The 16,027-nt window shown below is 46.8% G+C and overlaps 1 protein-coding gene across 1 annotated transcript in view; it reads left to right on the plus strand.

Annotated features, from left to right (window-relative positions):
* LOC103187036 (5'-AMP-activated protein kinase subunit gamma-2) overlaps nt 1-16,027 on the plus strand; it is a gene marked incomplete in the record, with an annotated part of 170,814 nt that overhangs the window by 117,058 nt on the left and 37,729 nt on the right. Inside the window, 2 exon segments of the mRNA XM_042331967.1 lie at nt 4,245-4,354; nt 13,741-13,822. Of these exon segments, the coding sequence (XP_042187901.1) occupies nt 4,245-4,354; nt 13,741-13,822 (192 nt within the window).

Genomic DNA, 16,027 nt, shown 5'->3' on the forward strand with positions numbered 1-16,027 from the left:
TGCTACAAGTTCCCAAAATAACGGGCGCATATACCAACTAGTGCACGCTTCCGTCTTAACTCGGTCACAGCGCTGTGGTGTTGAGGCGCGGGGTGTGGGGGGCGGTGTGTGAGGCGCGGGGGTGCTGGTGGGGTTGGTGTGGAGGCGGGCGGGGTGCCTGTGTGGGGGTTGGTGGTGTGAGGGAGGCGCGGGGGTGCTGGGTGGGCTGTGTGAGGCGCGGGGGTGCTGGTGGGGTGTGTGTGAGGCGCGCGGGTGCTGGGTGGGGTGTGTGTGAGGCGCGGGGTGCTGGGGTGGGGGTGTGTGTGAGGCGCGGGGGTGCTGGGGTGGGGGTGTGTGTGAGGCGCGGGGGCTGGCTGGTGGGGGTGTGTGTGAGGGCGCGTGGGTGCTGGGTGGGGGTGTGTGTGAGGCGGCGGGGTGCTGGTGGGGGTGGGTGTGTGAGGCGCGGGGTGCTGGTGGGGGTGGTTGTGTGAGGCGGGCGGGTGGCTGGTGGGGTGGGGTGTGTGAGGCGGGGGGTGTGGTGGGGTGGTGTGGTGAGGGGGCGGGGGGTGTGGGGTGGGGTGTGTGAGGCGCGGGCGTGCTGGTGGGGTGTGTGTGAGGCGCGGGGGTGCTGGGGTGGGGCTGTGTGAGGCGCGGGGGTGCTGGTGGGGGTGTGTGGAGGCGGCGGGTGCTGGGTGGGGTGGTGTGAGGCGCGGGGGTGCTGGTGGGGTGTGTGAGGCGCGGGGTGCTGGGGTGGGGGTGTGGTGAGGCGCGGGGGTGCTGGTGGGGTGTGTGTGAGGCGCAGGGGTGCTGGGGTGGGGGTGTGTGTGAGGCGCGGGGGTGCTGGGGTGGGGGTGTGTGTGAGGCGCGGGGGTGCTGGTGGGGTGTGTGAGGCGCGCGCGGGTGCTGGTGGGGTGTGTGTGAGGCGCGGGGGTGCTGGTGGGGTGTGTGTGAGGCGGGTGCTGGTGGGGTGTGTGTGAGGCGCGCGGGTGCTGGTGGGGGTGGTGTGTGAGGCGCGGGGGTGCTGGTGGGGTGTGTGTGAGGCGCGGGGGTGCTGGTGGGGGTTGGTGTGTGAGGCGCGCGGGTGCTGGTGGGGTTTGGTGTGTGAGGCGCGGGGGTGCTGGTGGGGTTTGGTGTGTGAGGCGGGCGGGTGCCTGTGTGGGGGTTGGTGTGTGAGGGGAGGCGCGGGGGTGCTGGTGGGGTGTGTGTGAGGCGCGGGGGTGCTGGTGGGGTGTGTGTGAGGCGCGGGGGTGCCTGTGTGGGGGTTGGTGTGTGAGGGGAGGCGCGGGGGTGCTGGGGGGAGGGTGTAAGGTGTGTGGGGATAATAATAATACTTGCATTTGATATAGCACTTTTCACATCTTCTTGACGTCTCAAAGTGCTGCACAGAATATACTGTGAAGTGAATTGACTATATCTGTGGGCAAAACGTAGGGGATAAGACGTGCGGGGGGAGGGGGTAAGGCGTGCGGTGGGGGAGGCGTGTGTGGGGCGGGGAGTAAGGAAAGGGATGGTTTACTCTCCTCACAGTGGTCTGTAAGGGCCGATCTATTAGCTGGACTGCCCGCTCCCTCACTATCAGTTTGATTTCCTGCCCCCTCACTATCAGCGGCCATGCTTTCTGCCCCCCCAACCCGAGAGTCTGGGGTAACTGCAAACCAGGAATTTTAAAAATGAGAGGAAAGGAAATTCAGGAAACGAGCAGCAACTCAGTGAGAGAGCGGGGTGGTGGGGGTAAGTTAAAAATTGAGGGTTTGGGGGGTGAGGATTGGTTCTGTCCTAATGGGTGAGTTCCCGAGAGCTTGACCCTTGCCCATGTGCCCTTTGCAGCTGCTGTTTAACCTGCTGCCTCTTTTGTCTGTTGGTTTTGGGGGATTGAGCAAGCACCAGTTCTGCAGACACACACACCAACAACAACTTGCCTGTATATAAGCTCCTTCCATGCAGGGTGTCTGACTGGTGTGGTGTGAATGATGCGGAAAGTTTCAGCCCACCACCCCAGTGTTTATACTCCACAAAAGCCCTTCTCTGTTCGCTTGTTGCTTAACTTGTTGCAGAGATTTGCATTGATACTGCTGTTTTATATAGGTTATTTTTGTGTGTGTTATTTCTTTTTGTGCCCCAATTGGATCTCCATCTCCGCCTTTCTTCGTGTTCTCCCCGACCTATCCAGTCAGACATTGGTGGTCGTGTCTTCAGCTATTACAGCTGGAGCTCCATAACTCCCTCTCTCAATCCCTCTGCTTTGCCCCCCTCTTTGGCCGTTTTAGGATTGAACCTGAAAACCTTCTTCTTCGACCATGCCTACGGTTACCTCCTCTTTCTCACCGTCTCGAAGTCAAACTATGCCTTATTAAAAGCTCCCAAGATGCTACCCCACGTGAAAGGTGGTGTATAATTGCAAGTCGTTGTTGTGCTCTCGGTAACCTGGTGCCAGACATGCTGGAATCTTTTTCCTTAGTCTCTGCTGCTGTGGGATGTTAATTTACACCGAGGTTTTTATTTAAGCGTATTCTGTATTACTGCATTGGCTGTTTCTGTCAGGCGGTTGGGAAAGAGGCGTCCCAGACTAATGAGAGACGGGGAAGAGAAGGACATGGGCCCTTTTTCTTTATTGTTTCCAAATGCGTAGAAACAGGAGTAGGCCATTTAGCCCCTCGAGTCTGTTCTGCCATTCAAAAAGATCACGGCTGATTTGTACCTCGACTCCAAATACCCGCCTTATATCCCTTGATATTCTTACCTAACAAATATCTATCCAGGATCCACAGTCTTTTAGGGAAGAGAGTTCCAGATTTTCACAACCCTTTATGTGAAAAAATGCTTCCTGATTTCACTCCTAAATGGCTCAGCTCTAATTTTAAGATGATGCCCCCTTGTTTTGGATTCCTCACCAAAGCAAATCTCTATCTTCCCCATCAAATCCTTTTATCATTTTAAACTCTCAATCAGACCACCCCACAATCTTCTAAACTTGAGGGAATACAGGCAAGTTTATGCAGCCTGTATCCACCAGCATAGTTTCCACTGATGATGGGGGCATAGGGGATAACTGGCATCACACACAGCATGAGTCAGAAAGGCTCAGAGGATCAACTGAGATTCAGCTATTCTGACTTTCAGCCTTACGTCTGTATTCCTTTGACTTATTGTTGTACCTTTACTGAGCAGTGGAGCTTGTGAAAAAGTAGATGTTTTGGCTGGTGGAAAGGACAAAATGATTAATGCCAGGTGGATGGTTAATTGCCCAATGTGCCCACGCTGGTATGGTCTGAGATGCCACAGAGTCATGGTGAGACTGAGTGCTGAAATGCTGTCTATTTTAGTTAGTGTATGGAATACGCTGCCGGGAGCGGTGGTTGACGCCGCATTCATATTAGCTTTCAATAGGGAACTAGATTTACCTAGTAAATAGGAACCTGGATGTTAGTTGATGAGTGGAACGTGTTCCAGATTAATAATCCCTCAAAAATAGATTGATTACTTAATCCACGACTGTTTGTGGGACATTGCTGTGTGCAATTGTCTGCCGTGTTTCGTCCACAAAATATAGTTAATTCACTTTACAATACATTTTGTGAAGCACTACAAGTATTATTATTAAAACAGCATTGAAGAGTTTATGAAGTTAGTCTGGTGTCCTGGCCTCTATCTCCAGTCCACTTGTTGATTTATCCTGTGTCAATGAATAGCATCCATCCTAAAGTTGCCAACCACAGCCTTGAACCTGTGCCTTCTTGCCCCTGCTGTCTTGGCTCAGGTCTGAAGTAAGCCATCTGTTGAGAGATTTACATAAGTTTAACAGCACGGACACTACAGCCATTCAGCCCAACCAGTCTGTGTCAGTGTTTATACTCTGCATAAGTCTCCACTCACTCCTTACTCCCTCCTCCATCCTTCTATTCAACCTCATGTGCATATGTAGCTTCCTCTTAAACACATCTATACTATCTGCTTCAACCACAACTTTAGGCAGCAAGTTCCACATTCTCACTACCCTCTGCGTGAAGTAGTTCCTCCTAAATTCTTTTTTCGATCCCCTAGTTGCTATCTTACACTAGTGTCCCTGGGTACAAGTCAAAACAGCCTATTTACGCTTATCTTATTGAACCCTTTTATAATTTTAAACAACTCTGTTAAGTCCCCTCTTAAACGTCTCTAGTCTGACCTATCCAGTCTTGTAAACCCACGCTGTACTCAATCCGTCGCTGCTATATATCCTTCAGGGATTTGATTGTTTGCTGTAACCTTTCTCCTTTTTCCTTCAGCAGTGGAAGAGTCTGACAGCGATATTTATATGAGGTTCATGAAATCCCACAAGTGCTATGACATTGTCCCCACCAGCTCCAAGCTCGTTGTATTTGACACTTCATTGCAAGTAAGGTGCTTTATGTTCTTCTCAGAACCCAAGTAACTGTGCTGCATGTGTTCAAGTACTAATGTTTGTGTGGAATTCATGTCACGTGTGTTTCTTGGTTTGAAAGCGCTGTACAGTGAGGGGCAGTTAGTAGAGTTCAGGTTTGCTGTACAAGAGTGTTAGGATGTGGGTTGTATCCATCCATCGATCCTTCTGGCTTTTTGAGGTTTAAGCAGGAGGTTTGGAAAAGTCATCAGAGGGATACTGACTTGAGGCGGCCGAGTGTTGTAGTGACCTCACTTCTTGAACCTATCAGTGTGAAGTTGAATTCATAGGAACAGGGGTAAGCCATTCAGCCTATTAAGCCTTTTCTGCCATTCTATTAGATCATGGCTGATCTGTGCTTCAATTCCAATTACCTACAAACAAAACACAAAATACTACAGATGCTGGAAATCTGAAACAAAAACAGAGAGCTGGGAAAACTCAGTAGGTCAGGCAGCATCTATGAAGAAAAGAAAGTGAGTGAACGTTTCAGGTCCACGACCCTTCCATCAGAACTGGGGCATGTTGGGAGGGAGAGGTTTTTAAGGACAAGTTGAGAGGGGGAGGCAGGACAAGGAAGACAAAGAAGATAAAGGAGAGAATGTGTTAGTTGATGGGTTAAAGAGGTGATAGTGGTGTAATACAAAAGGGGGGTTGAAACAAAACTGGGGAGAAGAGGTCTTAATGTTGCAGAACAGGCCATGAGTTTGTTTTAATTCACAGTCACAGTCTCCATCCATGGCTACTCTGTTCCAATGATCCACAGCGAAAGCTTGAGGAACAGCATCTTATCTATCGGCTACGGCCCTACAGCCCTCTGGCCTCGATATCGATTTCAGCCACTTCAGACCATAACAACTCACTTTCCCCCCCTCCCCCTCTTTCTGTTACCAGAAGTTATATTCTGTTATCATTACAATCATCACCACAGACATTGTTTGCCTCTCTCTGGTGTGTTGCTTATACTGCACTATTAACTCCTCTTCTCCCCAGTTTTGTTTCAACCCACCCCCTTTTTCGTTTTGCAAACCCCCTTTTGTATGACACCACTGTTGCCGCTTTAACCCATCAACTAAGAAGATTATCTCATTTGCCTTCTTTTTTGTTTTCTTTGTCTTCCTTGTCCTGCCTCCCCCTCTCAACTTGTCCTTAAAAACTTCTCCCTCCCAACATGCCCCAGTTCTGACGAATGGTCATGGACTTGAAACGTTGACTCACTTTCCTATCTTCATACATGCTGCCTGACCTGCAGAGTTTTCCCAGAGTTTTCTCTCTGTTTTTTGTTTCCAATTACCCACATTTACTCCATATCCCTTGAAACCCCATACCTTTAAAAGGATCCGGCATCCACAGTCTTATAGGAAGAGAGTTCCAGATTTCCACTACCTTTTGCTCTAAGTTTAAGATTATGCCCCCTTGTTCTGGAGAGGAAATAGTTTCTCTGTAGCTACCCTATTGAATTCCTTTATCATTTTAAACACCTCAATCAGATCCCTCTTCAACCTTCTGAGGCAGCAGCATCTATGGAGAAAGGAAAGTGAGTCAACGTTTCAGGTCCACGACCATTCGTCAGAACTGGGGCATGTTGGGAGGGCAAGGCTGTAGGGGCTAACAGAGAAGGGAGAGGCAGGACAAGGAAAACAAAGGAGAAAATGGGGTAGAGGACAGGGGATGATGGGGTAAAGAGAGAGTTAATGATGCAAAACAAAGGGGGGGTTGCAACAAAACAGGCAGACCAGAGAGAGAAAAGGTGCCTGGGACCTAGATGATGTGGTGATGGTCACAGAAGAGGGGGAAGGTGAGGTGTTATGGTCTGGAATTATTGAAATCTTTATTGAAGACAGGGCTGTAAATTCCCTCGCAGATAAATGGGGTGCTGTTCCTTGAGCTTTTGCTGCGGTTTCATTGGAACAGTGAAGGAGACCGTGGATGGAGAGGTCAGAGTGCAAGTGGGGGGGAGAGTTGAAGTGGCAAGAAACCGGAAGCTCAGGGTTGTGCTTGTGACAGAACAGAGGTGTTCGGCAAACCAATCTGCGTTTGGTCTCCCCAATGTAGAGGAGACCACATCGTGAGCAGCGAATGCAGTAAACTACATTGGTGATAGTACACGTAAATCGCTGTCTCACTTGAAAACTGTGATTGGGGCCCTGGACAGTGGTATTAGAGGAGGTGAAAGGGCAGAAATTGCATGTCCTGCGCTGGCATGGGAAGGTGCCGGGGGGGAGAGCAACTGTTGGTGGTGATGGAGGAATGAACCGGGGAATCACGGAGGGAACGGTCTCTTCAGAATGCTGAGAGGGGAGTAGAGGGAAAGATATGTTTGGGGGTTGGATCTGGTGTGAAAGGTGGCAAGCAGGGCAGATGCGGTGGTGGTGGAGGAACTGGGAAACGGGAATGGAATCTTTACAGGAGGTGGGGTGGGAGGAGGTGTAGTCCAGGCTTGTAAAAGATAATCTATGCCTCGAGATGGTGAAGTTGAGGAAGGGAAGACTCAGAGATGGACCCCGTGAGTGTTATGGAGGGGTGGAAGGTTGAAACGAAATTAGTGAATTTTTCCAGCTCACTGCGAGAGCAGAAGCAGCCCCAACACAGTCCGCTCCCTGCCCAATGAGAAACAGGGCAGGGAGCGGACCAGATAACGAACTTCTTTAATCCATCATCTCCTGTCCTCTACCCCATTTTTTTCTTTGTCTTCCTTGCCCTGCCTCTCCCCTCTCTCTTAGCCCTTAAAAGCCTCGTCCTTCTGACATGTCCTAGTTCTGACGAAGGGTTGTGGACCTAAATGTTGACTCACTTTCCTTTTTCTATAGATGCTGAGTGTTCCAGCAACTTCTGTTTTTGTTTTAGATTTCCAGCATCTGCAGTCTTTTGCATTTTGTTTATACCCCAAATAAACTTTCCTCAGCCACTTACTCCTTGGCTGTTTGTGGTACACTGCTGTGCCGAACTGGTTTCACCCACAAAATACAGTCAGTGCACTTTACAGTATATTCTGTGAAGCACTTTGAGATGTTTCAACGATGTGATAAGGCACTATATCAAATGCAATAATTATTGTTATTATTAGTGTATTTAAGAGAAAACTTTATACAGATGCTTGAGGGAGAAAAGAATAAAGGAGTGGTGGCACTGAGGATGGGGGAGGTGGTGGAGGCTTTTGAGGAGTAGTAAGCACCGCTGTGGATTAGTTGGGCCAAATAACCTGTGCCCATGCAATAGCAGTCTTACTATTTGAGTTGCCTGTGATGGTTGTTTTGGACGAGTTTTCTCAGAGCTCTGGGGCAAGACCCTGGGGAATGTTGGCTGGGGAATTGGATAAGGAAGCAGCAGCAACAACAACAAAATTACATTTATAGAGCGCCTTTCACATCTGGAGGACGTCCCAAAGCGCTGACATTCAGGTGACGGGGCCTGAGCATTGGGGCGTTGTGGTGTAGGGGTGAGGGAAGCCAGAGAGGTGGGAGGGCGACCAAAGGCACGGCGAAGAGAAGGGTCTTAAGACCGGCCTTGAAGGAGGCAAGGGAGGAAGCGAGGTGAAGGGACCGTGGGATGGAGTTCCAGAGTGTGGGGGCAGAGAGGCTGAAAGCCCGGCCACCGATGATACAAGATAGCACAACAAGAAGAGCAGAGTAAACCATAAGCCATTTCTTATTCTACTCCTTTTTTACTCCCCCCTTCAAGGAATGTAGATAAAAGAACAGGAGAAGCCCTTCCAAGCCCCCTGTTATTGGGTTTTGGCAGGCCTTTCAATTAAAGCACTTTGACATTTGTTTTATAATAATAATCAACTGAACCAGGCTGACATTTAATATAATTGATAAGAAACAAAGTAAATTGTATATAGGCAAATGCAATAGCTAATCTGCGGCGGCAACCACTCATAAAACAATCAGACAAGCAATCAGTTAATTTGAAGCACGGGTGCTAAGAGCAGGAAGTGACATCAGCGATGTTTCCCGTGCAGCGCCTGCAGGAAGTGACATCAATCAGTGATCTGCCAAACCAGGGCTCAGTCACTTCTTAAGCACTGGTTAACAAAGGTCCACAGGGCACTATGAGCAAGGTCGTGCTATACCAAGCAGTTCTACAGTGCTATTGCCATCCCAGTAGTGTCAGCTTGGCTCAGTTGGTAGAACCTCCGAGTCAGAGGGTTGTGGGTTCAACCCCGGCGGGACTTGGAACCCATATCGTTTATACGGTGTTGAGGATGTGCTGGATTATCAGAGGTGCCATCCATCCTTTAGATGAGACATTAAACCGAGGCTCCATTTGCCTGCGCAGGAATATGTTAAAGATCCCATGGCACTATTCAAAAAGTGAAGGGAGATTATCCCAACATCTTAGCCATTTCCTAAATAAAATTAGTCACTCACTCCATGGCTGTTTGCGAGATATTGCTGTACAAGCTGTAGAAGTCACACCACTTTACATTAGATCCCGTGAAGTACTTTGAGACGTCTCGACGATGTTATTCTTAGGGCGCCTGCAAATTGGTGTTTGGCATGCAACTTCATGTGCAAGCTTTCAATGATGTGGTAGTCTTTGCAAAAATAGGCACATTTGTACATCTGGGTCTCAATTGTGAGCCTAGGACCCACCTGAATGGCTGCGTGCCTTAGAACACGTGGACTTGAAATGAACCATCCCCTTCCAATCTTCAGACTTTACTGATTGATGCATGAGGCAGACAGAGGGCGAAACCTTGGGCAAGTTTCTTTACTCCACACGCCTAATAATAATCCCTCCAAATCCAAAAACAATAATAAATTGGTCATTTTCAATCCACGACTGTTTGTGGGACATTGCTGTGCGCAATTGGCTGCCGCGTTTGCCCACAAATATACAGTCAATTCACTTTACAGTGTATTCTGTGAAGCGCTTTGGGACGTCCTCCCGACGTGAAAAGCGCTATATCAAATGCAAGGATTATTATTATTATTGGATATAGCGTTTAGATATAGAACTTCACAGCATATACTGTAAAGTGAATTGAACTGTATTTTGTGGGTGAAACACGGTAGACCATTGTGCACAGCAATGCCCACAAACAACAACAACAATTTGTATCTATGTAGCGGTCCTTACGCAGGGTAGCATCCCGGAGTGCTGGACAGTGGCTGTTTATATTTATCTATATCGGAAATGCAAGGATTATTATTGACTATTATTAGCATAGGTTGCTGGCATGATTCACCTTGCCATTCCTAAAGTCAAAATCAAATCCTCTCATCTCTCAGACCCCAAAAACAGTTTTTTTGCCATAAAGCAATTCTATCTAATTCCCTCTTGAGTTTGCTGATGCAATGTGCCTCTGCTTGGTAGTCCAATTTTGTGTATTCACCAAGGCTTGATTTAAAGTAATTAAACTTGTCTATTCACCTTTTCCCTTCTGAGCTCAGCATTGATCAGACAGTCTGGTCAAGGACATCTTTTTAGATCTATAATCTCTTCCCTTGGAGATCCAGACAATCTAAAATTGCTTAGATGGCTTCTATTGTCTAGGCTGTCCATTTTTTTCCCCCTGTCACCATTTTTCTTTTACCAGCTCCATTCTCTATCTCAACATGGCCTGTGATTGAAGAGGGGTAAATTCAAAATAAATCTGTGGAAACACTATTTAAGTGAAGGAGTAGTAAACTTATGGAACAGGCTCCCCAGGGAGACGGTGGAAGCAGAAAGTGTTCATTCTTTCAAAAGCAAATCAGATACGAAGTAATATTCTGGGATACAATATATAGTATGGGACATGACATGTGCATGTGACTGCCTGGAAGGTGAACTGGATGGACCATGGTCTTCTTTCATTCAGCAGTTCTATGTTCTTATGTTCTCGAGTTCTTTCACTTCCTTCTCTATGTGTCACTGTTATCTCAGTCCATTTTTTTGGTGCTCCAGAATCTTATCTTCTCCAGAGCAGCTTTCATTTCTCCTCCAGGATCTTTTTCCTCTTGATTCTCACTATCTCTCTGTCTCCACTGTTTCATTCGCTCAGCTGGCTCCATGACCCTCAATCCCTCTGCTCCTCCATCAGTATTTTGATCCACTACGCCCCATAATTCTGGAACACTGCCTCAATCCTTTTGCCTTGCCCACCTTCAAATTACATCTGAAGACCTTCTTCTTTATCTGTGCCCATGATCACCTTCCCTATCTCTCTCGGGCTCAGCATCGAGCTCTGCCACTGGTAAGCACTCAAGACTACCCTGTATGAAGAGCACTATATACTTCAAGTTGTTTGATTACTTCAGATTACTTCAAAGCTCTTGCCTATAGATCCTTTCACTAACACCTCCCTATCTCTCTGATAGTCTCGTACCCCCACTCCTCTGCTCGCCCTCCCCCCTTCACTCAGAATACACAGGCTTTCTGTGCATCCCCCTGCACCCTCTGTACCACCATTGTGGCCAAGGCTTCAGTCACTAGACTCCTAACCTTTGATGCCCTCTGCCTCTACGCCCAACCTTACACCCTCTAATCTGTCGTTGAATCTGACCTTGAACACATTTTGACCAAGTCACCTCCCCCTCGTTTGGCGTTTTACCCTGGTGCTGTAAAGTGATATCTTACATGAAGGTGGCTAGATACATGTAAATTGTTGATATGTAAGGCTCAGTGCAAAGCATTTTCCTTTTTAGTCTTTGGCCCATTTCTTTTGGGGAGGGAGGAAGGGGATGAAGGGATGTTGCTGTTATACTTTTATACTTCCCACCACATGTGTGTCTAGATTCTGGTTTCATTTTAGGAGATTTAGTAGTGCTGTAATTGCTTTGGACTGCTCTGGAGCTCATTTGTACGTGGTGCACCTCTGTTCATATCATACTCTGAAGTTAAAGCTCTTACCAAGTCTTAAATGGTTTCATATGCTGTATTTTGCCCACACAATATACAGTCAATTCACTTTACAGTATATTCTGTGAAGTGCTTTGAGACGTCTCAGTGATGTGGTAAATGTAAGGATTATGTCTCAAGACCCTCCTCTTCAACCACCCCTTCGGTCACTCTCCTACCCATACCTTCCCTGCCCTCCAACCCTCCTGATCTCAACCTCCAGCTCGGGTCCAAATCTTTGACTGTCCAGCACCTCCCAATGTGAAAAGCGCTATACAAATGTAATTTTTTGTTATAATAATTATATGAACAGGCTTGTATTTGGTACGAACAAAATGGGGTTTGAACCCAAAGCCTTCCGACTCCCGAGGTGAGAGTTCTGAGTTAGCTGATACCTTGTGACCAAGGTGGTACTGTGAGGGTGTTGGGGGCAGACTTGTGCGTGACAGGTTTTAATTTCCCAATGTACACTTCTTTGTAATTATTAGGTTGATCAGTTGATACCACAATATTATTTTTTTAGAAAAAAACTTATACTATAACAAGTAATAAATGTACCGAAACACACAAAGAGACTGAAGGGTGTTGTGGAAATATTACGTTAATTGAAAGTTTTATTAATTAAAAATGTTATATTAAAAGACATCGGCATTTAATAAATAGTGAGTTGGGGTCTCATTGGCTTGAATCTTCTCCTTTGGAATTCATTAACACAAGCTTGTATCAACAGGATCGTTCAGAAGGGGAATCGGATAAGCATCTGGGTAGTGAAATCATTATGTGATGTAGGGAAAAAGCTGGAAAGTGAATTTAAGATTTAGCATAATCTGGTAGCATTCACGATGGCCCAAATTGATAATGGGAAAGCTTGCCAGACAGTGCTCTTAATAATAATAATAATATCCTTGCATTTGATATAGTGCTTTATCACATCTTTAAAATGTCTCAAAGTGCTTGACAGAAAATACTGCAAAGTGAATTAAGTGATTATTTTGTGGGGAAACTATGCAGTTACTATTAACTATTCTTAATGGCAAGCAATGCTGTTTTAACTAGTGAGACTCCAGCAGTACCTCCAATTCACATTCTGGGATACCCCAAGCCTTGGCTCTTGCCAGCCTGTGCCTAATACTCCCAGAATTAGGTAAACAGGATGCGTCCTTCCAGAAGGAAAGTGCGCTTTTCATTCCAACAATCTAGGATTTCCATGTATAGGTGGGACGTAAGCTTTCCCGCTGCTTGTCCAGCTAGGGCCACCCAACCCATTGGGGCTTTGGTTTGCAGGGTCAACAGGAGCTGAGTGGGATGATTCCCTGATTCCAGTGACTAGTAGAAATTTACAGTACAGAAGACTATTATGTCCATTGTGTCAACTTCGGTGGGGGGTGTTAATACACTTCCCCCTTTTTCTGAAGCTTCCTGAAGAATTTCTTTGAGCAGTGACCCAATGTACTTTGTGGAGCTTGCTGAGTGTCAAAGATGACATTGGCAGCAGCAAATAATGTTCTGCAAGTAAATTATTCAATGTGGTAGCCGTTCCTTTCCGCGCATATACTTATCGGAGAAGGTGGGGTGGTGGAATGGTAGGATAACATCTGAGGATAAATCGTGCACTTTAATAGCAAGGTTTTCAGCTAAAACTGGTCATCTGATTCAGTGGAATTCAGGGCTCCTCTGAAACGCTCATTTTGTGTCGTGTTTGTGTCGATCCAATGTAATAATGCTGTGAATTCCTCTTCTGATAACTAGCAAACTTTTCAACATTCTTTGGTGCTAGATGTTTTGATTATATATAACGTGAACATTATTATCCTCCTCGTATTTTCGTATTCCAGTTCTCCGCTACGTCTTGTAAATCTCTTCACTCACTGGCACCTCCCTACCTTTTCCTACCTCCCCACTCCCCAATAGACCACCTGGCACCTCCACACAACTGGCACCGGCCTCCTGCTTGTCCCTCGCACCCTCTTCCCACCATCAGAGGTCACGCTTTCAGCCACTACGCTATGAAACTCTGGAACACTCTCCCTGCGTGGAGTATATCAGGCCCAAACGTTCTGTGTCCCTGCATTATCCGCTCTTCCTCTGTGACCTCCTAAAACCCTATCAACCAGTGAGGAGGTGAGGACTGGCTTGCATTGGAGGTCAGGCCTTTCTGCTGTCACCTTCTGGAATTCCATACCAGAACTCCTCCGTCTCGCCCCTCCTTTTCCTCCTTCAAGGCCCATCTCAAGACCTTTCTCTTTGACTATGCCTTCAATCATCTTCCCACCTCCACCCCACTTGCCCTCCATCTCTCTTGACTCCAGCTCGGGTGCAAACCCTTGACTATCCAGCGCCTTGGAAATGTGAAAGGCGCTGTATAAATGCAATTTGTTGTTGTTGGATCTCTGTTTGTAACTCTGCCCAGATGCAAATCACCCACAGGTTGTGAGGAACGTGTCAATATCTCCAGCATCTGAAAGAACCCATTGCTCCACACGGACACGTTGTACTTGTTGAAAACACATTGAAATGAGTTTTTGTTTCCTCAGGTGAAGAAAGCCTTCTTTGCTTTGGTGGCGAATGGTGTGCGGGCAGCCCCACTTTGGGAGAGTAAAAAGCAAAGTTTTGTAGGTGAGTGAAGCACACACACAGTAAAGCTTATAACATTTCTTTCTCCCCATCCCACGACTTCCAATTTTGCTTTCCTTTCCTGTTGAAGTTTTTTAATATATACAGTGAAACTCACAAGTTGTTTGGATCTGGAATCCATTGCCTGAAAGGGTGGTGGAAACTGATTCGATGGTCCCGATTGAAATGGATTATTTGAATTTTACTGTAAAAATTGCCATGTGCCCTCGATTCCTCCACCTAAGTTGCTGGTCTCCACATAAGAGTTTGGAAGGCAAGGGTTTGTGGGTTATTTTGCTGTGGAGGCACTGTAGCTGAGCCTGAGGTCCACATGCATGCATTTTCCCTCGGAGTTGCGAGATGCAGAAGGTTATGCCATCGATGCTCGGAGCTAGGGAAGGAATTGGAAATCAGCTGTAGACCAGAATCCGAGCAACAAAAGGCAGGAGATAGATTTGTGGTTTCCATAGTTAGGAAGGAGGCGAGATTGTGAATTTGAAAGTGTTAGGACAAGGATCTTAGTTGATTTGTCAGGGGTATTGGGAGCCAGTGGAGGCTGGTGAGGGTAGGGGAGGGTGGTGTGTGAAGATTGGTCCTGAGAGAACACAGGGACCAGAGTTTCTAGGAAAGACAAGGATAGGGTAGTGCTATCTAGTATAATATAATACTTGCATTTGATATAGCACCTTATCACGCTGTGTCTCAAAGCACTTCCATCAAATATTACTGTAAAGTGATTGAAACTGTTACAGTATTTGTAGGCAATACATCAGCCATTTTATGCTCAGCATTGTCCCACAAACAGCCATGAGGTGAATAATGTTTTTTGTGCGGGAGGAATTCTTGGCCAGAACGTTGCGTGAAATTCCTTTGTTTTTTCAATACTAAGACTGTATCTTTAACATCCACCTATACAGGCACAGACAGGTCCTTGGTTTAATGTCTCATCTGAAGAACGGCATCTTATGAGATTCCTGACATGACGTCTCAAAGTTCTTTACAGAATATATTGTAAAGTGAATTGACTATATTTTGTGGGCAAAAAGTCACAACCAATTGCAACAGCAGTGTCCCACAAGCACTCGTGGATTGAGTGACCAAATGTAATTATTTTATTTATTCTTTGAAGGGATTATTAACCCCCTGGAAAGCAATCTGCCATTCGTCTAACAACTGGGTTCCTACTGACTGCTAGGTAAACAGGAGGCGTGTGGAGTAAGGAAACCTGCATAAGGTTTCGCCCTTCCCCAGGTATCAGACCCGGGCCCTCTTGCCTGCGAGGCAAGTGCTCTAACCGCAAAGCAACAGGTCTCCATAAATTGCACCCCGCCCCTACAAATTCCCCCCCCCCCCACCTTCCTGCTCCCTTAAACACTTCCAGGTGGTTTGTCTCTTGAAGGGTGGTGGAAACGAAGGGTTCTGAAGATGTTTCTCCAAGGGGTGTGACAGCAAATGGAAGAAATTGGTTTGTGGTGTTGGGGGGAACCATTTCACAGCTATTAACAGCCATGTGATGTGCTCGTTGGAATACTTGGTAGTGATTTATCATCCAAGCTAGCTGTATTATTAAACCCTCAGACAGCACTTTGTCCTGGTGTCAGCATAACCGTGCCAGCAATCCCGTTGAACTTTTCCCACATGTACTGTGCAATAAAACTGCAGGACCTCTAGCAGAAGTGTGAAACTAGCTCCATTCGACTTCCTTCAATGTCCTTTCATGCTGTTTATAGCTTTAAAACATTTCTGGTGTAGTGCTGTCTGGGGACTTGAAATATATAGCTAATGGGCATAACCTCAAGAGGTTAGTAATTGTCTCTGTGAACTTGCAAATGCATCTTTGGACCCCATGAACCCATGTGGAGTCCTGTAGCTTAGTTAGAGCACTTGTCTCACAAGCGAGAGGACCTGGGTTTGATTCCCAGGCGGAGCGATATCTTAGGCAAGTTTCCTTACTCCACACACTTCTGTTTACCTAGCAGTAAGTAGGACTGGTTGTTTGTCGATTGGGAGATTGCTTTCCGGGGGTAATAATCCCTTTAAAACAATAATAATAATAACTTGGTCACTCAATCCACGACTATTTGTGAGACACCGCTGTGCGCAATTGGCTGCTGCATTTTGCCCACAAAATATACAGTCAATTCATTTATATTCTGTGAAGCATTTTGAGAAGTCTTGATGACTTGATAAGGCACGATATCAAATGCA

This window comes from Callorhinchus milii, unplaced genomic scaffold, assembly GCF_018977255.1.
Source record: "Callorhinchus milii isolate IMCB2004 unplaced genomic scaffold, IMCB_Cmil_1.0 Scaffold2, whole genome shotgun sequence".
NCBI classification, from domain to species: Eukaryota; Metazoa; Chordata; class Chondrichthyes; order Chimaeriformes; family Callorhinchidae; genus Callorhinchus; species Callorhinchus milii.